This window comes from Festucalex cinctus, chromosome 16 (assembly GCF_051991245.1).
Source record: "Festucalex cinctus isolate MCC-2025b chromosome 16, RoL_Fcin_1.0, whole genome shotgun sequence".
NCBI lineage: Eukaryota > Metazoa > Chordata > Actinopteri > Syngnathiformes > Syngnathidae > Festucalex > Festucalex cinctus.
Window position 1 is genome coordinate 19,301,929 of NC_135426.1, and position 27,840 is coordinate 19,329,768.

General features: G+C 44.9%; 2 protein-coding genes across 5 annotated transcripts; both read right to left on the reverse strand.

Moving 5' to 3' along the window:
* Positions 1–260: 260 nt before the first annotated feature.
* btr12 (bloodthirsty-related gene family, member 12) lies at positions 261–5,292 on the reverse strand. The gene is made up of 8 exons (XM_077501177.1): positions 5,177–5,292; positions 3,038–3,510; positions 2,785–2,976; positions 2,604–2,699; positions 1,419–1,652; positions 1,201–1,348; positions 1,094–1,120; positions 261–975 (listed from the first exon to the last, which is right to left on the reverse strand). The coding sequence occupies exons 1-8, from the start codon at positions 5,181–5,183 to the stop codon at positions 437–439; spliced, it is 1,716 nt and encodes a 571-aa protein (XP_077357303.1). The 5' UTR covers positions 5,184–5,292; the 3' UTR covers positions 261–436.
* Positions 5,293–5,491: 199 nt separating this feature from the next.
* shroom4 (shroom family member 4) lies at positions 5,492–27,741 on the reverse strand. 4 transcript variants are annotated; one of them, XM_077500431.1, is made up of 11 exons: positions 27,517–27,664; positions 20,349–20,553; positions 20,067–20,218; positions 14,388–14,573; positions 10,011–12,492; positions 9,790–9,848; positions 7,882–9,009; positions 7,682–7,808; positions 7,323–7,595; positions 7,106–7,248; positions 5,492–6,171 (listed from the first exon to the last, which is right to left on the reverse strand). In XM_077500431.1, exons 4-11 carry the CDS (start codon positions 14,438–14,440, stop codon positions 6,015–6,017), a joined length of 4,422 nt encoding a protein of 1,473 aa, XP_077356557.1. In that variant the 5' UTR covers positions 14,441–14,573; positions 20,067–20,218; positions 20,349–20,553; positions 27,517–27,664; the 3' UTR covers positions 5,492–6,014. The 4 variants fall into 4 exon arrangements, with proteins under 4 accessions (XP_077356557.1, XP_077356556.1, XP_077356559.1 ...); XM_077500430.1 differs by lacking the exon at positions 20,349–20,553 and having other exon boundaries at positions 27,517–27,741; XM_077500433.1 differs by lacking the exons at positions 20,067–20,218; positions 20,349–20,553 and having other exon boundaries at positions 27,517–27,663.
* Between the last annotated feature and the right edge of the window lie 99 nt (positions 27,742–27,840).

A 27,840-nucleotide genomic window follows, 5' to 3' on the forward strand; every position in this document is an offset into this window, starting at 1 on the left:
TGAAGCGATTTAAACGGCAAAAACGAAACCGAAGGGAACAAGAAGAATCAGAAGACACGCTTGTCATAAAGTCATGAAAACTCACCAGTTGCTTCAAAGCCCGGCCGTGCACTGACACATGAAACCAGCTGCGACCAACACACACACACACACACACACCTACGACCCAAAATATATCCCCCTCCCCTTAACCCAGATACACAAGCATGGAAAGGCCCTCGGAAGGACAAAACAAATAAACGGTGCTAGATCTCCGTTCATTGAGTATGAAGGCATCTTTATTCAACAAAAGCAAAAATTCTACACATTGCGACCACCGTACTTGATGAATAATGAGTACATAGTCAACTTTGATCTCAAATTCTCAAGGAAAGTTTTGGAAAGTCCCATGAAAATTCATCAGAAACTTCCACCCCTTTTGCAACCCTGATCAAAGTCAGGTATGTTTGACGGTAGTGATGGCGAGAGGGGACGTATTCTTGCCATCCTGGCTGAGGCAGGGGCTGAAGATGGGATACAGATTTTCATTAAAGGTGTGAGCGAAGGTGTAGAGGTGCAGGCGGGCCTTGGGGTCATAGAAGGAGACCTGGCCGCCTTCGTAATCAAGGAAAATGCCCACTTTAGTCGGCTTCGACGGCAGCGTGAGGGGCAGGCGAGAGGAGGCCAGCGCTTTCACCTGGCCGTTCTTCAGCCACAGGCACCAGTAGCCGCCGGCGGGACTCAGCGTGATCTCGCCCTTGCGTCGGGCCGAGGCGTTGGCCACGCCCAGAGTCCAAGCAGTCTTGCGGGTCACGTCCACCTCCCAGTAGTGGCGGCCCGAGCTCAGAGCCTCCCGGCCCAGGACGAAGAGGGCCGGGCTGAAGCGTTTGGGGCCCTCGGAGTGAGCCGTCTTGCGTTCCTCGTACCTCACCTGGCGGCCGTCGTCGGACAGCACCAGATTTTTCTGGGCGGTGGCCGGGTCCAGGATGACCTCACCTGAGCAACAGAAAACAACTTTGGGACTCCGTGGCAATTCTAACGGCACATGAACCTGAGTGAGTGAGTGAGTGAGTAGTGCCATCTGGTGGCCATCTTCAATGCAAAAATGACTCACTGGAGTAGTTCTGCACCTTGCGGAGTTCTAAGGCACAAGACAAAGGCTGCGTTAGGCAAAAGGGCACGTTTCAGTTTCAAGTTTGAAAAGCAACACCGCCATCCTACCTTTACCGTACAGCCTCTTCAGCTCCTCCTGAAACTTGTCGACGAGGCTGCTGACTGACGAGCGGATCGTCCCCAAGTAGAGGTCCGTGTTGATGCTCACCGCCGACCAGTCGGTGAGCTCTGGAAGTGGAGGCAAGGCGGACAAGTGCTGCCCGGACGGAGCAAATGGAAATGATTAACACATCCATGAACTGGATTACAGTACAACATAAGCTTACCTGCAAGAAGACCACTTTGTCCTTGGTCTGGACCTGAGTGTCCAACTCATGACTTCGCCTTCTCAGTTGACTCAGTTCGTTCTCAAGGCCCCGCGCCAGCTCCTGTGCGTGGCGCTCGGCCTCGCGCTGCCTCGTGGCGATGAGCTCCACCAGCTCGGCCTGGCTTTGCTCCACCAGGCGCTGCAGTTCGGCAAACACCTGCCAGCTCTCTTCCAGCTCCTTCTGGGCACTGGTCTGGAACCCACAAGGGAACGCGTTTACATTGTGGATCTATCGGCTCACAGCCACGTCCTGTTTACAACAACTGGAAGTTAAGTGAGGCTACATTTTCACTTGCTAGTCCTTTTAAAACCTAAAACTCCCACTTGAAGTTCCCTCGTGAAAGTTACAGTACAATTTTTGGCTCATTGTCAAACTTCACCCAAAAGCACAAAACCAATAACTTTCAGTGTGTGGAAGATAAGAGAAATGTATGACAAAGTGACTCGACAGGAAGTTACACACAAGCAATCGCACGCAGATAGAGGCACTAAATGGTAACTAAATGCTCAACCTTAACACAAAGGCACTCCTCGGGTTTGCGCAAACAAAAGCACATGACTTTTCTACAGACTGGTTGCACTGGTTAGACGAGGATGTGCGAGTCTCATTCGGGTTTGCAGCACGAGAGGAGCAGGAAAGGTGATGTGATGGCCATTGGCGCCACCTACAGTACTGGAGTGGAATGACGACAACACTTCTTCATTGAAAGCTCCAAGTCAAGTCAAGTCATCAGAATTTAATCAGACGCAGCTGTGACCACGTTCTCATGTTGGGACAGAGCGGAGGCATGAAACATGAGCCTAGTTTGGGGTCAATGATCGCAAAAGGGAGGATATCTAGTAAAATGAACCAATGTGAACCAATAGAAAGACAAAACATTTTGATAGAGCAATGAGAATGACCTTGCTGGGCGAGAACATGTTTACACAGTGAGCTTCCTTTTCAGGGAGTAACCTATCACTGTTTTGATTGCCTACAAGGATGCAAGAATGGGAGAGGTATCTGAAAATGTTTGTAAGCACGTATGAAAGGATCCTACCGTCTGCGACAAACATTTCAATACAAGGATCAAAAGTTAACAAATTGATAAAAAGTACAATGAAGGTATCCTTGGCCCAGTTGAAAAGTGATCTGTAGTCTCACCTTGATAACCTTGATGGATTGCTTGAGTTCCTCCAGGTTTTTGGCGCGCTCCTTAATCAGGTGCTTCAGCTCGGACCGCTTGTTTCCCAGGCTGCTCTGTGGGAGGAAAACAGCGCCGTCACGTGAGCGTCACACGTCGGCAGATGATGGAGTCCACGTGCGGTACGCCAGCGCCACCGACCATCTTCTTCTTCCACTCGTGGTCTGTGGAGACCACCTCGTGAGATTTGTGCACAGAGTCCGCGCAGGCTGTGCAGATGCAGGCGTGGTCGGTACGGCAGTAAACCTCCAGAAGACGCTCGTGCTTCTTACAGATTTTGTCGTCCAGGTGGAACGTGGGCTCGATTAGGCGATGGGACGTCAAAGACTTAACCTGGAAATTCAAGTCCCATGTCATGAGACAGGAAGTCAAACCATTATTACTACCAGTGTACCTTCTTATGATGTCTCAGATGAGTTTCACAGAAGGACCCGGGACAGTTGACGCACGACTTGTGCGCCTTCATCTTCCTCCCGATGCAAGCGTCGCAGGGAACGTCTCCAGCCCGTGCAAACTCGCCCGTGTCGTATCCAGGGGATCCCGGGTCCGAACTCAGATTGAGCGAGGACCCTCGCGTGGACACCTGTGGACGCGTGGGTGACTCGGCCCCGCCGGCCACCGCCAGCCCCTGGAACTGAGAGGAGATCTCCGCCAGGACCCTGTTGACGCTCATCTCGGGTTTCCTGGTGTAGCTCTTCTTGCACATGGGGCACAGGAACTTCTTGCTGTGGTTCCAGTAGCCCTGCAAGCAGGCCTTGCAGAAGCTGTGGCCACATGGCGTGGACACGGGTTCCACGAACACTTCCAGGCAGATGGAGCAGCTGAACTGATCCTCGTTGAGGACGCGGCCTCCCGGAGAACTCACGCCTGGAATCAAGGCAATGGCAGGGAGGAACTCAGTTTCTGTTATGTTCTGAGGTTGGATCCCAAAAACGCAGACACTAATAAGAATTTGACTATTCACATCGAGGTGTGGAACAAACTTTACTAGATGAGAAACAACGAGAATTGCACAGAGGAACAGAGGTAATAATCCGACAAAAACACCCTTCTCAAACTTGCTTATATGACAGCGAATCGATCTGATTGGTTGTGGCTAGACATGTGGGTAACAGGACTGACATGGAATTAAATGATTGGATGTTGACCAGATAGAGATTAAAGATGCCTGACATCACATAGCTTCTGACATCACATAGCGTATTACCAGTTGAAACTAGATACTGGTTACAGCAGTTCAAAACAGACACGACCTCACGGTCATGACCCAAACATAACCCTTGCATGACCCTAGTCATGACAGTGTCCAGCTATGTGACAAAAGTAGTTACTGTACTCTACTTAAAAAGGGAAATGCACTCAAACGTTTTTACAACAAGTTCAATGCGTCCCTACTAGTATAAACACAGCATTCTTATTAATATTGTGCTCATAGAATATGAATTAAGGAGCAAAATCCACCCGTTTACACCCATCTGAGGGGGCAGCCATTTTGTCCCTTGTGGACTGAAGATGACATCACAGTTGCAATATTAATGAAAATACTGTTATGACTGGTAGCGCTGCAAATAACATCCATCCATCCATCCATTTTCTGAACCTCCGCGGGGGTTGCTGGAGCCTATCACAGCTAGCTTTGGGTAGTAGGCAGGGTACACCCTGAACCGGTTGCCAGCCAATCGCAAGCAAATAACATATTATTGTAATTGTAAAGAAAAATATTAATTGGTCTTCCCCTTTAATAGGAAAAAAAATCTGGGAGAAGTATAAAGAAGTTCTGATTCAACCAAAGTAAAAAAAAAAAAAAAAAGGATTTGTACTTGGCAAGTCACAAAATTGTGGCAACAATGATCATGCTAAGAAAATTAGCATTTGCCACAAAAAAAAATCTTTCAGCCATTTTTCTACTGTAACTTAAGCGCATATAACATTTTCACACAATATGTTTTGAATTGTTAACGTCTGTTTATATGTTCAAAAGTGAATAACTTTGAGGAGAGTTGCTCGAGAAAAAAGTAAAATTTGAATATATGAACTTGCTGCCACTCAGTTGCTCCATTTGATGAAACATACATTGGTTTAAGCAAAGAACTTGTGAATTTTCATCAAAGATGTTAATGTTAAACGACCTAATTTTTTTTTCTTTTTTTTTACAGGGCATCACCCTCCAATCAAGCAGGAAGTAGTATGTGAGGAATGTTGACAAACAGGAGCTTCCACTGGGCGCAACCTCCGTTGCTTGTGTAAGTCAATAACAACAATTTCAAATCATCAAGAAATAATCCAGTGCTTTACTTTTAGGGGGTAAAAAGAACATTCACTTCTAGTAATAATAACATTTTAGCATTAAAATATCCTTTGGGTTCAAGAGCTTCTCCATACTAGGGTATTAAAAACATTTAAGGCTATATGTCAAGCAACTTATTGAGAATAAGAAACACAACAAGGGGAAGTGAACAACAGCAGCAAGAATAGTCAGCATGGAGTAGAAAGAATAGTGAAAGAATTCCCTCGTCCCGTCACATCAACTCACTCTGCATGCTGTCCGGACGGCGCTCCCTTCCCAATAAAGCCGACAGGCCGCGCACTCTCGGAGATACTCACAGCAGCTCCGTGGCCGACCCGACCCGGGACCCTCCCACGCACTCCGAGGGCGGCGTCCTGAAACCAGACACCTGAACACAGCATCATTTGTTTGCTTTTGTGACGGCAAATATATTCTTGTTACTCACAAACAGAAATTGAAAGAAAGAAATGAAGACTTTTTACATTCACTTTCAAATAAAAAGCAATCCGTATTTCAGTAGTATGCTAATTAACTGAACAAACAGAACAGCACTGACACAAATTAGGATAGTGGACACTTGGACAAAGTTTAATGGATGATGACGAAAAAATCAACGCAAAAAAAACAAAGTGTCAATTTCAACTGAGTAGATTCATGCAGTTTACAAAAAAAAAAAGTAAAAATATACATAATTATTTTAGCTGCTCTTTTTCTAAGCATTTGCTACCAGCCATTCCACCTATATTCAAATCCACTATATACACACACACAATGTATACATTATAAACAAAAGGCTCTTCTATACATTTTTGTAAGCGGAGTGTCAAACTCCGCACAGTAATTCAAAGGTGACACACTGATATGATGCTAGGGTGTCATAGATGAAACAATTAACTGCAATGTAATGAGAAGCACCATCAAAAAAACTAAAAACAAAGAGTAAGGCCTTTTTTTTTCTTTGGTAATGAGAACTCCAGTTCCCGCCTGCTGGACATCCTGTTTGAGTCTTTGCGTGGAAACCTGAGAAGCGTCGGGTTCTTTGTGCCCTTTCAGGGTTTGCTTTTTTTGGTCTGGCGTTCTTCAGTCAGTAATGGCCGTATCCCACGGACATTCCCAATCCCAGACCGAGGCCCAGCCCCAGACTCTCCCTGAGCCCCCTCAGCTGCTCCTCTCCCAGCCGGATCTTGTCTTCCAGTTGCTTCTGCTCCACCAGAAGGGCTGCTTTCATCTTCACAAAATGGCTGAAAGTGACACAAGGCGTCCATCAGATACATTTAGTAATCAGCATGATTTTTTTATATTTAAATGTTTTCATCATGTTATTATTTGAGCAATCTTGATTGTGATCTGCTCCAGATAACATTCACGTTACAGCTAATTCAGGGGTCAGCAACTTTTCCTGTCAAAAGAGACATTTGAAGCCAAATAAATAACCAAAAATGTGTCTGGGCACATTTGAAGATTGTGATGAAATAAAGTGTGTTAGTGTTAAGTCTAATGTACTGAGAGTTCATTAGAACTGGACCACAAACAACACAAAAATATACAGCATTTGGTATTTGGATTATTTTTTTTTTGTGCAATTCTTCATACTTTTTTAGACTTTACTGCCTTACAGTTAAATTTCTGACATTCTTGGCAATTTGTGTACATTTTATGGTATTACTTTTTGAACCTTTTATTTTCCACCTTTTTTTTTTTAAATGTATTTTCTAACTTTTTTGGCAATTGCAAAAATAATGTATGGTAATTTCTTCTTTATTAAATTAAATCCTCTGACATTTTTGGCAATTTCATGGATATTTTATGGTAAATTTCTGCTTTTCCTCTTCCTTTTGGGACATTTTATGATCACTTTTTGGACATTTTTAGGGAATTTAAAAAAACTTTTTCATCTTTTTCTCACAACTTAAAAATTTAGACCGATGTTTATTTTTTTTTTATATTAATTGTTCATTTTATTATGTAAATATCTAAATTAATTATTTTTAAATTAACTAATTTAATTAATAATATTGTCTCTAAAAAATACAAATAAATCCATAAAAAATGTATTAATTTCTAAAAAATTGTTTAAAGATGCAGAGGGAGCCACAAACAGACCCCTGAAGCTAGTTAGTTAGCTCAGTCTGGTATTGACAGTTGGTACAACTGAAACGGAATTGCAGGTTGCACCTGTAGTCTCGGTGCTGTTCTGGTGAGAGGCACCGAGCCAGAACGCGGCTGACGGCCTGCTCCCTGCGGTCGACGTGCTCCTTCAAGTCCTGGGCCTCAGACAGCTGCCGCATGAGCTGCCGCTTTTTCTCCAGCAGGGAGAGCTAGACAGCAACCAGAAAAGCACAAGCTTGAATTCAGCCTCAAGTATATAAAGAGCGCTTTGGCGCCAACTTACCCTCTCGTCGTCATCGGTTTCAGGGTTGAGCATGTCCAGCGCGGTGTCCACCCTCAGCAGACGTCCCGACAGCGACAGCAGCAGGCTGACCACCTTGTCCAGGTCACCGATGAACATGCGGAACTTGTCCACCTCGTTGGGCTTGCACACGCCCACCACTACGCCCTCCACCTCCTCCCCCAGCTGCGCGTTGGCCCGCACGTCGTCCTGAAGCCCCCGTTGGGCTTCCCTCAGCACCCCCAGTTTCTTACGCAGGCTCTCCATTAGCTGTCGCTACGCGCGGGGAAATGCGGCAAGAAAAAAAAAATGGCTAAGACGGGCAGTCAGGCGAGAGAGGAGGTGACGGCGAGCTAGCTCACCTTGTAGGTAAGCTCGTCGTCCTCTTCCCGCTCTTTGTCGGTCAAGTCCTTCATCTGGGACAAGAGATGCGCCTTGGCTGCCGACGTGCCGTAATAGGAAGAGCAGCTGGAGCTCGCGCCGGACTGCCTGCCGGGGGAGGACGTTGAGGATGTTTACGAAAAGGTCAAATTCAGACCAAATGGGAGTCAACTCTCGTTACCTATCCAAGCTGTCAGTGTTATGCTCGGGGTTATGGAAGGCACCCTTCCAGCTCTCCGTGCCCGACTCGCCCTCACTGCTGTGGGGGAAGAGCTCGTCCAAGCTAAGCCCCTCCCTGCCGCTCTCCGGCTCCTCCTCCACGGAGCTGCACTCCGCCCGGACGCCGCCCACCGGATCGGCCCGCGGCTCAGGTACGGTGTCGATGTCCGTCTCCAGCACGGTGGCCGGCAACGCGTAGCAAGGAAGCTCGCTGGTGATCGGCTCCGCCTCCGCGGGAAGGCCGTCGTCCTCCTGGAAGTCGTCGATGTCCGTTTCTAAAGGGACATCCAGTTCTGCCTCCAGGCTGTGCGTCGGGCTCGGGCTGAGGGTCGCCTCCGACTCGGTTTCAGGGACTTTTGGTGGATCAATACTCGGGACGTTTGAGGCCGCACACGTCCGCTGCTCAAGGTGTCCATTTGCCACAACAGGTGCAAGCGTGTTGTCGTTTTGAATTGTGGGAGATGTCTTCCAATCGGCTGCAGGTCCAGATGATGGCAGCTCAAAGTATGTCGGGATCACGGGTCTGAAGGCCCTCCTGGAGAACACGGGACTGGGCGGGGCGATGGAAAAGGAGAGCTCGGGGTATTGATGGCGATCGGACGGGACTTGAGTCGGAGGTCGGTGGCAGCTGCAGTGCGGGCAGCTCTCCGCCACTTCCTGCCTCTGCGGCGGGAGGCTGTACGACCTCTGCCGGGACGGCTCAGAGGTCAAATGAGCAGAAGGGTGCTGCTCTATCGAGGACCGCTGCGGAGGAGCAGACGAAGAAGCAAACAGCGTGTGGTGGGACGATCGCCTGCGGTGGAACTGCTCCCACTTGGGCGGCGGTGGCCTCGGGGGAGCTTTTTTCTTCTTCTGTGTCACCAAATCTTCCGCTCGTTCCTCCACTTCGCTCAGCTTTTGACCGGCGCTGGTGGAATGCGGCCGGCGCTCAACAAGGAGATTGTTTTCAGACATGGTGCGCCCCCGCCGCGAGAGGGGCGCTAACGCGTGTCCGTTGCAGTCGTTTCTGTCGCCGACCACCTGGGAAGGCTGATGATGCAGACCGATGCCGTCTAGTGGCCGGGACTCCCGTCTCCAGCAGGTGTAGTCTCTGGTATGCGAAGAAACCAAAACCACACTTGTTTTATTTATTTATTTATATATATATATATATATATATATATATATATATATATATATATATATATATATATATATATATATATATATATACACATATATATATATATATATATATATATATATACATATATATATATATACAAAAAATTATTTCATTCTTCAGAAAATAAATGAAAGGGGACAGAAATAATAAAATAAATGACAGTAAGCAGTCAAGATGCTTTCATGGTAAACAAAATGATTCAACGGCATGACCTTGTTACTATCTATATTTTTCCAGAAGAATTGAACTTTTAAACATTTTTTCAAAATACAAATGGACTGAGATGGTTTTGTTTTATAATCCACATTGTTCCACAAACTGACACCTTGAGTTGAAATACATCGTTCTTTTGTTAGCATGCTATGTTAGCATGCTAACAAAGCTAGCTGACTTTTGTTTGATGCGATAGCTGTGCGTCAATTTTACAGTAAACTTCAACTGGGAGTGAAATTAAAGATCCTCCATCCCAAAAGTGTGTGGGACAAAAAACAAAAAAATTATTTTAACACTAACGGCAAAAATACAAATAAATTGACTTCCAAGCTCAATTTCAGAACAAATTGCTTTGCACACTTACGGCTCATTCCATGACTGAGTGGGATTTCCTGCCAACGCCTAAACAACCCGACCACACACCCAAATTCTCCTGGGAATCACTTGGGAACAATCAGTGAGCGTTCTGTATATATAAAGGACGCGTCTCACCTCTCTGTTAGACTGCAGTTCCTGTTCAGTTTGCTTGTTTCGTGTTGCCGGGCAGGATACTGCAAGGACATGAATAGGTTTAACAAAGATATGAGCAATTGTTTCATCCATCAGCTGCTTTGCTTTGTCTGTAAAAGTGATGCAAATTCCACAAGTCCCAGTGAAATCCAACCTGGCAACCCCCTCACACAAAGCCCACCAGCGCATGTGGGTCCACTTACTTGTGTCGGGGTGTTGCTCCTTGCTGCGAGCCCCTGGCACAGTGTTGTCTGCGAGGGTTGCTTGACCGGGTAGAATGCAGATGTCGGGATTTGGACGTTTCTTTCGTGATTTGTGTTGTAAAACTCTTTCCTTTCCCTTCCCGTCTCTTCTTCCCGTTCTTTTTGGAGACGTTCCTTCTCCTTTACCCTCGCGAACTCGAGCTCCATCTCGCGCTCCCTTTCCCACAGTCTCACTCTTTCCCGTCGCTCCTTCTCCCTGAGCCTCTCTCGTTCTACTTCCCTTTCCTGGCTTTCCTTCTCCTGCCGCATCTCAATTTCTCGCATTTGGTCCCTCTTTCTTTCCCTAACATTCTCCTCCCGTTCTCTAATCTGTTCGCTCTCCTTTTGTCTGTCTCGGCTGGTACATACTGATGGCTTCCTGTCTTCTACCATGTTTGGCTTTTCTTGTTGAATCCCCCCCTGATAGGAGTACCTCCGTTGGTTTGTGTACGGACCCTGCTCCACTTCCTGGGACTTACGACTCGAGAGTCCGGAGGATTTGGATCCAGCCCCGGACTTGCTCGTCTCCTCAAAAAACTTCCTCCTATCGGCAAACGGAAGGATGTCAGACTCCTCGATTCGGGAACAGGAAGCAGAGCGAGCACCGGAGGGTGCAGCAGCGGAGGTGAAGGCGCAAACGCCGTGCCTTGATTGGGTGACTCCCAACACACTCTCTCCAATGACGCCATACAGCCTGCTTGGTTCCGGTTCGGGTTGGAGCTTGTGCTCAGGGGTCCAACGCCAGCGGCGAGCTTTGCCTGCAGGGGCGGGCTCCTCCACAACTCGGACGCCAACACCAAAATTCGGAACACCCGTGTCCACAATTTGAACAGCTGTGGTTGTGGATGGCGAATCGTCACAGCTTTTTTGGAATGAAGGGATTAATTTCTCATCTGGTGCACTGGTCCGGTTGGCGGAAACAATAGTTGAGGCAAATACAACTTTGGTTTCTCCGTCTTTGACTTCAGTGTCCGGGTCTTCAGACTCCTCGTGGAGGTCTGCACCATCCTCCTCCTGAACGGTTTCCCCGCAAGAGAGCAGTCCTCCTGGGCCACCGCTCCTCTGAAGTTGGGCCTTCTTCCTCTGGATCTCATTTCGGAGGTTGGTTGCAAAGCGCTCGCTACGGCGGCGGTTGCGTCGATGGTTCCTCGATGAGTTTGGCTTCTTCGTTGCAGCGTCAATGGCGGTATTGTGCTTTAATTTGTCTTCACGTCTTCTCTCATCTGAAATTTGCTCCTCCAGTAAAGTCTCGACACTCGCAGCTGCGCTAAGAGGCTCAAAATCTCCGAGGATTTGGTCAGGACCCAGCCTGCCTGTTGATGGTCCAGCTGTGTCCTCGGGTACGCTCACAGAGCGACCCCAAGGGTGGTGATGCTGAATGAATCCCATTCCTTCCTCCAAGAACACAGATTCAGGGGTGGAGCAGCAGCTATCGCCCCATTTTTTGGGTGGGTCCAGGCAATGGCTGTTTGACAGTTCTTGGTTCTCCACAGGGCCTGCAGATACTGAAGACCACTCTGAGGGATATGGCTGACTAAAAGGCTCTGGCGAGGAGTTGTTGCTATGAAACTGCAAACACTGAAGTTGTGTCTTATTGGGGTCCTTTTGCCAGTGATGACCTGTCGAAGTGGAGGGATTGACCTGAGACTGCTCGTGAGCCTCCAACGAGGCATGTAAAGGTAATGAAGCTGAGGCCAGAGAGAGCTGATCTGTGGTTGTGTCTGGACTGTCTCTCGCATCACATTCATAGCCTTCCTTTGGACTGAGACTATAGAAGCATTTCAAATGTCCAGTTTGGCTTCCATCTTCCTCTTTGAGGAAGCCGTTATGAGTTCCCGGTTCATTGTTTGGACAAGGCACATTCTCCTCATAGGAAATGTCCGTCGGAGCGGAAGCACAACGTTTGTTTGGAAGATTTGAGCAGGAGCTCTGGTTGCTCGTGAAACCGTCCCCGTTGTCTGGAGACTGTTCTGTCTCTGCTTCGATTCCGCATTCTCCATTTCTCCTGTCCTCCTCATAAGAAAAAGAGGAGGGTCTCTCTTTGACCTCCACAGGCCTCTGCCTGGGTCTGGTCAATGACCTGAACCTGAAACCGACCCGCTGCAACTCGGCCCGGCCCTCGTCGGATAAACGTCCGTCGACGGCGGCGGAGCTCGGACAAGCCGGCGCCAGGCTTTGAAGGAAGCTGTCCATGGAGCACACGTCGCCGGGCCTGAGTGGCACCGTGGCGTAGTCGGACATGTTTGAGCTGGCGGAGAAGGAGCTGTAGGCCGAGTCTCTCTTGCTATTGAAGAGCGCCTGGTCTACGGGTGAATTGTGCGAGTCGGAGTAAGGTTGCGTCATCGGTGTGGCCGTGTCCAAGCTCTCCATGGAGCCCAGGGAACTGCTCCGATCGGTGGACGAGTACGGCCGGCACAACTGACCCCACTGCATGGGCAATTCACTGCAAGAAGACGGAGAAGGGATTTAGAAACATATTACACCCATTCCTCCACATGGTTCTTCTTCATACAGTACAGAACAAAAAGGCACGGAATAGAGACCAAAAAAACATCTTGACCTGTGGGAGGAAGAGAGGAAATGAGACAGGAGAGGACAGGAAATGACAGTCACTCCTGCCCAATGAGGCGAATCGTAGAACATGCAAGCCAGCCGGTTGGCACAGACTAAGCGGCACCAAACACATTTGCAGCGTGCGCCTTCTGCGGAGGGGACAAAAAAAAAAAAAGGGGTCCCACAAAAGCACCGTTTACTGGCCCTCTTCCTCTCTTTGTCCACTTTGTTGTGGGAGTCACATGCCATTGTGCGCAGTTACGCGCCTGTGTGGATGAGATCAGGCAGAAGAAGATGTGGGAAGAAACACGCACACACTTCTTGCCATCTTACCCTCATGGGAGACGCGAGTTTAAAAGAGGTGCATGATATCATTGATTCCTATCGAATGAAGGCTGGACAACAAAGACAAAGAAAGGTTATTTTTTGTGTTGTGAGTCATTACAGTTCCTATTTCCTTTCAAGGACTAACAGTTCATCATAACACAAATACGCCTACGTGACAGCACAGTAGACGCAAGAAAATAGAAGCGGCAATGGACTAGAATAGTGGTTGCCAAAATGGGGTTCCCGGACCCCCAGTGGTCTGCAAATTACACCTTGGGGTTACGCAAAAATAATTCATGATGAGCCCTGCGCACTAATAAATAAGACTTGTAAAACCAGTGACTCCTCCTACCTTAGCTTTCGGACAAATTAACTCATTTGCTCCCAATAACGTGTAAATACGTTTTTTTTTAAATGTTCTAAGTGTCCCAAAGACGTATTTATACGTTTTTTGTTGTTGTTTTTTTATGCTCGAGCATACATAAGGCTTTGATGCAGCCTCTTAACTGCAAAGAACGGTTTCAGAAATGGTAGTTATTACACAAACGGCCAGCAGGTGGCAGCAGAGCAAAGGAGATCAACCAGGGCCATGTAGAAAAAAAGCTCAATGACTTACAATTTTGAATAGATTTGTGAAAACTGATGAAACTTAGCTCTCTTCTAAAGCTCATTTCTGCAAAACGGAAACTGATAGAAACATACTTTTTTTTTCCTGATGAAAGAAGAGACTTTAATCTTTCTTTTGATAGATTTGATAGATGTTTTTATAGCAATGGAACATAATATTCTGTGGGCCTTGCAAAATCAGCCAAAATCCAGTAAAACAGCCGGGAGCGGACAGGATTGCTTCTGTGAAAATGGCTGGGAGTGAATGAGTTAAAAGCTGTGATGCGATTGTGATGAAATCGCACACATCAAACATTCTAGCCTTACTTGTCGCCTAAAGGCGTCTTTTCCAGAAAAAAAAAAAAGCCGCAGTCTTCAAATTGTTGGGAAAAATAAACAATTTGTCACTTACAGGCAGACAAAGAACAGCTCACTGAGGGATCTGATTGGTTATCACACTGAAGTGTTGACATAGACGCTTATAATTAGAACAAGGGCTTTCCTGCGTGGGATTAAAACATGATGATGTCAGATGTACGCTAGCAAGTTTTGGCTGTGGCGGGAGCAAAGTAGAAAACGAGGCATTAGTATAGTACAGTGAACTCCAGTTCCTCAGATTAGCATAGTTACAGTAATATGAAACCTTCGAGTGCCTGCTACTTAACACACAAGAAGCAGCATCACATGCAGCTACTCCCACACGCATAAATTCTCCTTGCTTGCTGGGAACAACGGATAGTAAACTTTCAGAGAGCTCAGTGCTGCCGCCCCGCACGTTGTGGCCCAATATGGTACGACACCACACGATGAACCGCAATTGATGGCAAGACGCACCCGATTATTACGGCTCACCTGTTGTCACTCGTATTCCAGGCTAGCGTGCAGGCGCAGGGGTGGAGCTGCATGGCAGGTGGAGCGGGTGGCGGGGGCAACGGGGGGGAGTCGTCCGGGAGAGGGAGGCAGGGCGGGGGAGGCGGAGGAGGAGGGGGCAGTTCGGTGGGAAGCCAGGAGGGAGGCCTGATGTGCGGGATGCTGCGCCTGAGGGAACAAGCGGGCTGAGGTGAATGGTCAGCGCAAATTTCTGAGATCAACACAAAAACACGTGCGGAAAAAAAGTGTCAATGGAGAAATCTTGTTGAAAAGACTTTTGCGAAGGTTCCAGAAAGTCCAAAAGAGGCTGATAATGAATCCACGATGGACTACAGACTTGAAATGATGATGAAAGTCGAAACGAGAGATTTAGAAAGGAACTGCTGGAATGTCGCACTTCATGGCAGCAGCTGAGCGATAGCGCAAAGGTCAAGGCGCATAATCTGAGTCACACACAGTCTCGGGACACATTACATTAGCCCGCCAATGCCAGACAAAAAAAGATAAGCGGCCAGACGGAGACGATAAGAGCTTTCGCCTCCCCGAAAGAACTTGATCAAGTTGACGCGGAAACCCACCAGAGTGACGAGCAGAAACGTCCAGAGGCAAATGTCAAGTTCAACGCGTTCGTTGGCCACGGCCAAACAATGAAGCCTGTGAGATCCCGGATTCTGGGATCAAGCTCCTCCTTCCACTGGACCCGGCGTGACCGGAGCGCCCGGCTGTGACCACCAGGGGGGTTGGAAAAAAAAGGCTGCCGGCGAGGCGCTCGCGGCGCCGCGCTAAGCGGCAAAACACCAACGTGGATCCTCACGTCCACTCTCCATCCCTTCTTCCTCGCTGGAAGACAAATCATAACTTTTTCCTCGGACCCGCACTGGCTGTTTCCCTCACTCCCGCCCTCTCTCTCGCTCATCTTTGCCTGCCTCTCTCACATTCAGGATGTGTGAGTCAGGCCGAGAGGAAGTTTGTAGAGGGCAGATAAAGTGCGGCAATGCCGCTAAAATAATAGCAAAAGGTTCCACAATGTTATTGCTTGATGGGGAGGAAAATGCAGAGGGACTTCCTCCTAAGTGGCTTTGAGTAAAAGGTGACAGACGAGGGGGCTTTTTCCATTCCAAAAACAACATGTGGTGAAAGAAAAACTCTGAAGGAGAACAGTTGATCTGAAAATAACGAGACTGTCACCGAAAAAAAAAAAATTCTAGAGGTGCAAGTCTCTTACGCCTGTCTATGAGGTTTTGCATTGCTTGTTAGCATTTAGCTAAAGTGGCTCATCTAAAGCAATGCTATGCACTGGGACTTTTTTTTTTTTGCCCCAAAATAGTCAATTCCTCAATTAACCTTAATTTGACTAATCTCTTGGAGTTTCCCCGTTCCGTATGAATCAACAACGGAGGAACTTGTGAACGTGTACGCCCAAAATGTTGCGGCATGTACGTTTGACCACAACTAACGACCTGAGGCAATTAGTGGCCTCAAACGATTTCCTGGGCAGACTCCATGAGGACGTGTGTTACCTACATGAGTGTTGCTTGACACATTCCTTACATTCCGCACGTCGACTTCAAAGGGTTGGACGCTAGAAAGCCTAAACAAGTTCACCTCCTCCCCTTGCTACCATTGTGTCACGGACCTGCCATCGGGAACTATTTTTGTTTACTTTACGGCTCTCGTGGTGTGCGTGCGCGCAATCATTTTGCCCCATGGCTTATCATCACATACTTTGGATACATTATGCCTAAAGGGAATGATGAGATGATTAGGAAGAAAAAAAAAAAAACAGTCCTATTAGTAATATCATTTACGTTAAGTGGGACAGAACTAAGGCCAAAGGCAGATTATGCTGAAATGGCAACACAAAGGCTGCAATCTGATTGGCCAAAAAAAATAAATAAATAACATTCACATACACAGGCTGGAAGCAGTGCAAGAGAGAAATACAAAAAAAAAAAAAACTACAATCTCATGGAACTCATAGAGTGGTGCCTTGAGATACAAGATTACACTCTCAAATCATCTTTCCCCATTGAAATGAATGGAAATGCCATTAATCCGTTCCAGCCACCCTAAAAAAAAAAGTGCAATGTGTTATTTCAAAGAGAAAAACAGGAATGAAAAATGAAATAACATAATTAAACAGAATAAAAAAAAAAAATGGGCACACATGCCTTGGCCACCTGTTGGCAGTATAACGTGGACACAGAGGAGATGCCACTCAGTAATAACAGTCATTCTTCACAAAAGATAAAGAATATACACTCGAATGGTGCTAAAAGAGTTCACATCAACCACACAGATGTTGATTATATGTTAGCATTAGCATTAAACTAGCAGACTATTGCCAACAACAACAAAAAACAATGCAAAAGATGTAATTCTCTTTGTGTTAGATTTAGCTTGACAGTACACTTCAATTGAGAGCGAGCGCGAGAGAGGTCTTGAGGAATCTGAAGAATGTGTATTGTTGGTTTGGGGAAGCAGTGGTGGGGGTCAGGCTATTGTGTTGCAAGTTTCTTGGCACCGCAGACCACGGTCCAGCACAGGTCCCCAGAGAGCCGGTGGCACTACATCCAAACAACAGCGTGTGCGTGCGCGCGCGTGCGTGTGTGCATTCAGCCCATCCATCTGTCTGCAGTCAAACTCCCAAACAATCCCATGCATGCATGTGAGCCAGCAAAAGCCTTTGTGGTGCTCTGAACCAGCATCTGCTAACAACAGATAAGCACCAGTCAGCAAGCGCAGTCCGGGGCGGGCGCAACGTAGACTAGGTGATTGTTTGACGGTGGACAAACCAGCTGCAACTGTGCTTCATTTCCAATTAGGTATGATTCCAACTTTCTATTTTAAAGTGGCAAAAAAAAAAAAAAAAAAAAAAAAAAAAAAATTTTACTTCAATAATGTAGCACATTATTGCATTTTTGAGCAGAGCAAAAAAAAATAAAATAAAAAAAAAAGCAGAAAAAGTCATTTCTGAACTAATTATAAAACGACTCACACTCCCTCCCTATAACTTCCAAGTTGGTGCCGCTGCAACCACTGGCCTTCCTACTCATATTGTATAAGTACAGATACTTGTGTAAAAAATAAATAACAATAAAAAAGACTGATAAAAGACTCATAAAACATATTTTTATGTGTGATGCAAACATACAAATCCAAAATATTTTTGTTTTCTAGTACTACTTTTTTATAATGACACTAGCTAGCATCAGCTTGTGTTCCTATAGCTTAGCTAACAAGCAAGAATTAGCTTGTGTTCTATAGCTTATCTAACAAGCTAGCATTAGCTTGTGTTCTATAGCTTAGCTAACAAGCAAGAATTAGCTTGTGTTCTATAGCTTATCTAACAAGCTAGCATTAGCTTGTGTTCTATAGCTTAGCTAACAAGCTAGCATTAGCTTGTGTTCTATAGCTTAAGCTAACAAGCTAGCATTAGCTCGTGTTCTATAGCTTAGCTAACAAGCTAGCATCAGGTCCTGTTCCACAGTTTAGCCAACAAGCCAGCATCAGCTCATTTTGCTATAGCTTAGCTAACATTTTCAAATGTGGAACAAAAAAAAAAATGCTACATTAGCAAACGATAACAGCTGAATTGTACTTGTATGAGTTCTTTCAGATGAGGCCAAAAGCTTCTGCTTTTTATTTAGCCTCTGTCATGGGCGCAAAGTTTAGATCTTTTTGTCAAATGTAACTGTAAAACGTCATCAGAGAAAGAAATATTCAAAACACCTAGTCAAGAAAACTAAAAAATATACTCGAGTAGAGTATTTGTACGCGGTCAGTTGTAAACACGCATCTTCTTCTCCTTCCCACAAACGTTCATAGTTGGACAGGACACGACTAGAGGAAACTGCGCACAAGCGGCGGAATGTCCAGTTGCGGTGGGTGTCTGAAAACAGGAAGGATAGCGGGAGGAACATTTCCAGGTGAAGGCGTCAAAACCTTCCCGACGTTCTTTCCCATCCACAAATGAATGACGGAGACCGTTACAAACGTGTGAAAAAAGTTCACGTGACCACAGTCATGTGGGATGAAATCCGCTAAGTGAGACAACATGAACAAACATGGCCCTTTTTGAGCTTTGCATTCTTTGTCCTCGCTGGCTTGTTTAAGCACACATTCAAAGGGGGGGGAAAAAAAAAAAAGCATCCGTGCTGAAATCCAATCCAAAACGGACCCAAACATAAACCACCGTCCACCCGAGCTTCTGGCCGGCGCATTGAATTCCCGTGGTTTCCCATATTTAGCCGACGCGCCTCCCGCTGGCCCCTTTTTCTGTCGGGAAACCACGATATGTGATGGGAACACGTTGGGTAGGATTGATGGACTAAAGTGTGCATAACAACAGTCAAGAATTCAACTTCAGTCTGATCAGAAACACAAACACAGAAGTCCTACACAACAACCAAAAAAAACAACACTTTTGTTTTTTTAAACGCAACTTAAATATCATAAAAACATTTCCAAGCCTCCTGCAAAACATGATCTTGGCTCCTCCACATTGACATCATCCAGCAATAATCCAAAATGCTGTGCAAGGGTTTGCTTGTGGCTCCTGCAAACTCACTCGATTCGAATGGTTTTGAAAAAGCTTTTCTGGGAAAAGGCACAAAACCAGCACTAGGCAAACTTTGGTGCTCAAAGGCCGCATAAGACTTTCCAAACGGGACAGCTCAGTGATAGATAAGCTTCAAATGTGCACATAAAACAGGTTATTTTTGGTTAAAATTAACACGCTCATTTTTTTTTTAAATCTATAATTGAATTATAATCCTTTGTATTCCATGATTGTGTTGGTATGTGCACTTGTGCAGGTTTTTTTTTTTCCAGGTCCATACTGTGCCCCCCTTTAAAGGAGCACCAATTGTGCTTTGTTCTTTCTTTCTTCTCTTCCTTCTGCTTTTCCCCCCCTTTTTTCCATCTCATAAACTTGGGGTGCCAAGTAAACAACAGCCAATAAATCGGATTCTGAAGTAATAAAAAAAAATGTAGAATTGTTCATTTTATGGGCAAGCTTTGGTGCTTTGATTAAAGTTATATTAAATTTTTTAAAAAATGGGGTAGATCATAGATGAGGTTAAAAAAGTGAAACTGAATTACTGAAAATATATTCTTCATGTTTTCTTATTTTAGCTTTTGTACATTAAAAGCTTTTGTGATGAATTTGTTCCAAAAAGTCAGCAGAAAACTAAATTGTTCAAAAACCCCCCAAAAAAAAAAAAGAAAAAAAAAGTCAATCCAATAAATAAGTTCCAGACAGGCAAAAATATTAAAAATATAGTTATTTTATCGGTAATAATGATAGTTTAACAAAGAGAAATATAAAATGAATATAAATAACTAATAAAATATATAAATGAGCATTAAGTATGACTTGCACTTTTTATTAAAGCAATACTGAAAATTAAGCCAGTCCAAGTTGGTGGCTATTAGCATGTATAAGTTTGTTAGCACCCTCTATTGGTAAAACGTTTATACTGCAGCTAAGCGGTGAATGACGCAGTTTAACACGGACGAAATTTCACAAAAAAACAAATAAAAAAATGTCAAAAAAACAATGTCTGGAAAATGCTGTAAATGTGAAGAAACGAACGAACGCTACACAGATTTATGGCTCCTCAGAGTTGCAAATGCGATTTAGAAAGTTTTTGATTTCACCTCCTGACGGCGAGCTTGAGTATCCTGTAGGAGCCCTTGATGAGGATGAGCGCCTCCTGCCGGCTGCCGTAGAGGGCCGAGCCGTTGATGTTAACGAGCTCGTCGCCCACTTTCAGCTTCTCGCAGCGGGCCGCCTTCCCTCCCTCCTCGATCTGGGCGACACATATGGGGGGTGGGGGGGGGGGGGGGGGGGGGGGATAAAAAAAACAGTTAAGGCGACGGTCTCCATGGCAACCTTTCCTTTCTTTATGGCGCATCTTCAGACGGCCCGCTCAAACTCACATTCCTCTCCGATGCGTGTGCGTGAATCCAGACAGGGTGAGGTCACTTTCGGCATTTGTGAACGGGAGAGAAGAAGAATCGCCTCTCTGTGCGCTTGCCACACATGCACAGGTCAGACGCACCCTTTTATTTTTAATCCAAGCGGTCACTTCGCTTCATTTGTGTGCGTAGAAGCTCACTGCCCGTGATTGTGCCCTGGAAAAATCTGGAAAACCCCACGTTGGCCACAAGCTGTCAGCACTCGGCAATCACCTGACACATACCCACGTACACGCAGCTAACTGTATTTAACAAGAGGCTCTTTCATCACAAACAATCAGCGCCTGTCTGCCGAGTGCGAGTTTGTGTGCTCAGACGGACAGAAGTAACACACAGAACAACTGTAATATTACCCAAACAACCATAGAGTGCAGAAGCCTGTAAGTGAAACCTTGCATTAGCGCGAGGTCGAGGCCGACAAAATGACAGATCCTCGCTCGGGGAAAGTAGTCTGTCAACAGTGTCCTTAAAACTGCTGCGTTAAAAATAACCAAACATTGGTCAAAAATTGGACGGACCTGCTACTTGGATCAATTTGACCCAATAAGAGTAAATAGAACAATCCTTGTTGAAAAACAACACAATTTGGGTTGTTGTTGGGTCAAACTGCACCAAGTAGCGGGTCGGTTAAATAGGAGGGTTTCATATGACGTCATGACAAGCGGCCAGATGGGGTCAGGAAGTAATTTCCCGATAGGAAAGAGCTGAAAAAAAAGTCGAAGTTTTGTGCCTTTTATGGCTCTATCAACTGATCTAATCGAGAAAGAAATAAAAGCTACTTTCGTGGGCCGCAAGTAATAACCCATAAAGGTGAATTTAAAAAAAAAATACAGAAAGAAGACGGCAGACCTGGATTAAAAACCATCTGAAACTACTTACATAGCTGAATAAAACTCTCAACAGGCCGGTGTGTTATTACCGGAAACATAGCTAACCGTGATAATACTAGCCGCCTTTGTTTTTAGCAATGCTAGCTGCATTAGCTATCACAACGAGTGGTTCTTAAATTGTGGTCCTTCTTCCAGGAAGGCCACAACATACGTTAGACCTCTGAGAACGGTTAACCTAGCAAAACGTAGATAATAGCAGGTAAAGTAACAGTTAGCCAGCTAGCTTGTTAGCCTGATGCCAGTGGTACCTTTGTGTAAATTTGAGTTGAAAAGAGACATTTACTCATCCAAACAAAAACAAGACGGCAGTCATTTAGTGTTTCTTTTGATCCGAGTTCGCTGATTCAACCACACACAAAATAGTTGTAAGCCTCCAGGTGTTAAGGTTTTGTGGTGTGGTTGTAGACCCAAAAGCAGAGAAGCGGGGCGAGGAGGAGGAGGAGGTGGAGGGGAAGGGAATTTAATTAAGCCAAAACAAAAACGAACTCCAAAACGTAAGCAAAGAAATACATAAGGCCAAAAAAAAACAAAAAACAGCACAGTCACTCTTCAATAGTCTTAACGCTCAAAATAAAACACAAAAATGCTCTTTTAGTTTAAGATTCACAATTTTGAAGTATTTCCAAAGCAGTGAAGTTTTGGTGAAAACGGAATCACGTGATTGCAACCCACCTATCGTTGACCAATATTGGCTTATTTTTGACCCAGCAGTTTGAAGACTCTATTAGAATGTCAAATGTGTTTATTACACGCACATTGAGAGCCATCAAGCTCATCCATCAAGCATCACAGCTGTCTGCGGTCGGCCGCTACAGGACTAACGAGTTCTGGGACCTCCTCGGACCCCCGCCGGCCCGCCAGCATTGTGCTCCTCCTTTTGTTTCCACCACCTCAACTGCGTATTGGCCACGAAGCAGCAGCGCTTCATGTCAAAGTCCTTCAAGTCTCTCGCCATTTTGTCGAATCAAATCTCGAGTGGTGAACCGAGAATCCACGTCTCCTCAGCGTTTGGCTAATCATCCGTTAGCCAATCAGAAGAACATCTGTAAGCGTTGAGTTCCAACAAAGAAGCCCTCAGACAATCCAGACGAGTCAAAAAGACCTGAAAGTCGTGAGCCCTCCTTGGAGGACGAGAAGAGGAACCGCTGCACATTGGACAAATACGCTTTGGACCTCTGCCCTCCGGCTTCTCCTCCCTTCCTCACACAAGGCCTTCTTTATCAAGGCGGGATGAGGGGAGGGGGCCCAGATGGAAAAAGGAAACGCTCCCACGCTCACACACCGGCCGCAGGTTACGAGCCGCCACTCACGCCGTTGTTTTCTTTTGTTTTTCTTGATGTTGGAGTTGTGAGTCAAGGAAAGTGAGCACTGGCACACTCCCAGCTGTTTACTGACCAAAACAAAACAGCCAATCGCGAGCGAGCTCACTAGGCCACGCCCCTTAATGGCACACGTCAACACATAAACATGTGCAACAAATAGCTTGATGACACTAAAGTATACCCGAAAACCAGAACACAAATCTCAACTTGATGTTCCCAAAGTAGCTCCCGTGACTGCAGCGGGAAGAGGCGGAGTCAGCGGGGTGACGCGCCACAATGAGAGTTTTGTCTCCATTTTCCAGCTCGGTCTCGACTCGGGCCAAACTTAGCCACCAGCGTGCGTCGCGCTGGAATGTCACTTTTAAAGTGGCAATCGACTATACACATGACAACAACCAAAATGTTGGCGAAGCGCAACAAAAAGGAAACGTTCCAGGCAAGAATGAATCATGGCGTCATGTAGGGAAGAGGCTACAGCAACATTTTGCAGCAACACGCGGACCGGACTTCCTCAGAAATGAACTTTATTACAGAAATGTTGATAACCACAATAGCAGGAAGGCAGTCAATGGAGGTACAGTATTAACCACCCCTTCTATAAAACAACTTTTTACTTCAATAAGGAACCAAATTTTACTTGAGCTAAACTGAAGTTGAACTCAAATTACACTTATCAGGTAGTTTATGTCAGGTAAGTTGTTACGAAAAAAAAGAGAGAGAGAGATTTACACTTTGTTTACTTAGCTTTCAGTTCGCTAACAAAAAATATTGTCATGCGTTTTTTTTTTTAATGAGGAAAATAGCATTCCATGATATTGAAGTTTATAAGAACATACAGTAATATAATTAAAGGGATACTTCACTTATTTAGCCCATTATAGCAATAAAAAGTTAATATTTTGTCTGTAATTAATTTGATACTTTCATTAGTTTTCACGTACAATTAGTACCTTTAAAAACACATTTTACAACTTGCTGTCGACTGAAAGTGACATCACAAGGGCTCAGGTAACCAATCACAGCTCACCTGTTTTCTAGGTTTGGTCATGTGACATTCACAAGCTGAGATGTGATTGGTTACCTGAGCCCTTGTGATGTCATTTTCAGTCGACAGCAAGTTGCAAAATGTGTTTTTAAAGGTACTAATTTTACATGAAAAATAATAAAAAATATAACATTTATTATAGGCAAAATATGAATGTTTGACTGCCAAAAATGGCTAAATAAGTGAATTATCCCTTTAAGTTCTACGAAATTATTGACTTGTTTTGATAGCCACTGCTGTTGCAGGCAAACCTCACGTTCCGATAAAATATTTAACACAAATATCGAGTTGCGTATGCCTAAGGTCATGCTGTAGCTCCGCAAAAAATGGTGCGACCAAATCCTGTGCTGTGCGACCAACGAAAAATCTTACTCGCACCAGTACTACCAGTGGAAAAGTTAGTGCAGAGCAGCGGTGTCCAAACTACGGCCTGAGGGCCATTTGCGGCCCGCCGTCCATTTTTTAGTGGCCCGCGACATATGCTAAAAATGGCATTTGACTCAGTTCAAATAAAATAAAAACAAAAATGTTTGGAGATGGTCAAAGTAAGAAGGGAGGGTGTCGAAAAACACAGGTGCTATTAAAGTTCATATTAGTTAACTAAAACTAATGAAAAAACTAAAATTCAAAACTACAATTTCGTTAACGAAATAAAATAAAAACGAAGATGCTTTTTGAAAAAGAAAACGAACTGAAACTACATTTTATGTTTACAAAACTAACTAAAACTAAAACTATAATTATAGCAATAATGTCCTTCGTTTTCGTCTTTGGTAATAACTTTAATTCATGAGCCTTTGGGGATGATTTTAAATGTGATTTTTAGTAGATTTATTTTGATATAAACCGGAATAATGACGTTGCGCCTATGGTTTTTTTCAAATATTGCGCACATGTAATACACATTTAAAAAAAAAAAAAACTAAACTAATACTGAAACTAACTAAACTAAAACTAAGCATTTATTAAATAACTAAAACTAATAAAAAGCTAACAACCCTGAAAACGAATTAAAACTAACTAAAAAAAAAAAAAACAAACTCAAAACAAGATAAAAACTAGTGAAAAATTCCAAAACTATAATAACCCTATTGCCATATTACAAATAAAGTGGTTTATATACTGTAGCATTTTTATAAACAAATAAATTATTTGTACAATTTTTAGGACTAAACACAATTTCCTATTCATAACATTATGTGGCCCTTGCGTACTTCTGATTTTCTGTATGTGGCCCTCAAATGAAAAAGTTTGGACAGCCCTGGTGTCGAGCCTTGTGTGTTGTCGTCCAGGTTTGAAACGGAGCCAAAACGAAGGCTCTCAAATTGAGCGGAACCTCGGCTCGCTTCATCCAGACGCCGCCCGGGAGAAAGCACTTACGGCTCCAGATTACAGAGAGACACATTCCAGACCCACCCTGACACGCACGCACACACTTTTTTTGTCACATGGGCGGCATAAGGTGCATTTCATCAACCTGCTGTCTCGCTCGCTCATCATTTGTACACAAACAAACGGCTGCTTTTGCTTAGTCAGGACAGTAACACACACACACACACGCACACGCACGCACTGGACAATAGCATCACTATCTGATGGCATCCTCATCGACCCCCCACACAGAAGACTGACTGGAGGCTACTTTAACTGGAATGTCGAGTAGTGATAGACCGATATGGTTTTTTCAAGGCCGATACCGATACAGATTATTTGTCGTCAAGTAGGCCGATAACCGATATTTCAAGCCGATATTCATTTGCAGTAAAATGGGGGGGGGGATTTTTAAACTATATATAATTTCTCACTGAGTAACAAATTCATTCGAATGTAGCTCATTTGGGGTTTTTGTTAGGGTTCGTAAAAACGTTTCAAAAAGATTTTCGCGGTGAAAAATGGTGTGAATATGTTCCAAATGTGTTTACGACAAATAACAACTGACTGCGAACGTCTTACAAATCCTGATGAAAACCCCAAATTCGCTACGTTCGCAAGTATTCCCTGCTCAGTGAGCTTTATCGGCCTTCAGATTCAAAAAATGGCCGATGCCGATATTTGTCAAAATGCCAAATATCGGCACCGATAATCGTCCCGGCCGATTATCGGTCTATCCCTAATGTCGAGAGTAAAGCGCGCGCAGCCACAAACATGGTGGTGCTCGGGTTGCCCACCTGCCAACATGTGTCCAAAAATTCTTTGGCACAATCCTGGGTTTTGTGTCAACATTGACAGCAGCAGAAAGGAGAGAAAAACACGAGGAGAGGAATGCGCTTCCCCCTCACCGGTGATATCTCCGTGTGTGAAATCTTCCCACACTTTGCATCCTTTCCACATCTTATTGACAAAACTGCAACAAGTTTCCTCCAACGATTGGTTACGCACGTTCAGAAAGTCGTGTGTGACGCACACGCTCCGCCACGCTAATTTGTTGTGCTTCTGCTGGAATGTTGACCAAATGGCTTATATCCTTCTGCCGTCTTGTGTGAGTGAGGAGGCCCCCCCCCCTTCTGTGTGTGCGTCTAATTGCTGGACTCTCACACAGAACCAGAAGAGCTCACACAAGCCCTCAAACCTTCTGAGCTTCACATAGCCACGGGACACACAAAAAAAAGTTTGATTTTTATCTCTCCCAGTCACATTTTCCCAGCGGCTATGCATATGTGTGTGAGTTTCCAGTTGAATGAGCTATGCTTTTCCATTGCCTGGCCCGGTGAATGTGAATGGAGGCGCAGGCTGGGCAAAATGTCCGCCGCAGGCACACACATAACATAAACACCTCGGCCACCCGTACAAGAACACACAGCAATAATTACTGGCGGTAAAAGTCAAGCACGCACTCTTTTTCGAGCAACGTGACAATAAGGCCACACAATGAGGTCTTTTCGACGTCATTCGTTCACTTCCTGTCATATCTAAGATTTTTATAGCCGCACTATTTTGTTGTTTTGACACTTATTCATCATTGTGTACAAAATTTCTAATTAGCTTCACTTCAAATAGCACAAAGATATTGTGACAGAATCAACATGAACGTCATTCCCCATCCATTGACCTTACTTAAGAGAATAAGTTGATGTCAGAAACACGTTTGGAAAGTTAAGATAATGCTAGCTAGCTCTCAGTTTAAAACAACAACAAAATGCAAAGAATAGGCATTACGTATATCTATTCATAAAAGAGGCAAATGATTTTGTGTTTACAAGTTTATGTGCTGCTTCACCAAGTTATCCAAATTGTACATTATTGACAGTATGTTAGAGGTGCAATTGCAACAATCAAATCATGAATCCACAACTAAACTATCAAATTAATTGACAACTATTCTGATAACAGATTAATCGCTTCAACTAGAGACCAAGCTTAAACTTCAAATTGTTCAAATCTTCAAAATTCCGGCCTCTCAAAAGTTAATATTCTCGGACGACTGATTATCTTTGTGTTTTGTTTTCAAAACAAGACAATTGTAAACACTGCTTTTACTTTGGAAACAAGATCATCAGTTTTGCGGATTGTCAGAGATGCTATGGACCACGCTAGTAACTGAATCAGTTTATGTTTGTGCCTATTTGGGAAAAGGTACGGAAATGTTTGTTTGTTTGTTTGAATTGGACGAACTGGAGTACATTTCAGACTTTTATACTTTTATTTTTAACTTAAGTGAAGGAGTCGAATCAGTACTTTGTGGGTTTTTTTTTTTGGTTTTTTTTTTATTTGTACTTTTACGAGCTCTGCAAAACAACCGCCGCCTACGATGCAAGTGCACAACCTACTCCTTAATGCAGAATTAAATTCGAATGGAAGCAAGAGAGCTCGGTTGGGCAACAATGCAAAAGACGAGCCATGCAAGTGTTTGCGAGAACGCGTGTCGGACTCACTTTGGTGATGATGAGCGGCTCTCCGTGCTCGGTGCCCCCTTTGAGGGTGAAGCCCCACGGCGCGCCGCCGCTCAGCTGCACCTGAATGCGGTGGAAGGAGACAAGCTGCTCCACCGTCTCCATGCTGCCCGCCGCCGACGCTTCCCCATCTGCGCCGAGGCCACAATGGATGCACTCGACGCCGGCCTAACCAACAGGCGCGAAGCGGGGCGGCTCGAAAGAGTGGGAGGGACTTTGGGCGAAGTTTGGAGAGCCAGTGTGTAGCCCCGCCCACTGCTTGAACCCATAGTGATAAATAATTAAAAAAATATATATAAAAAAAAA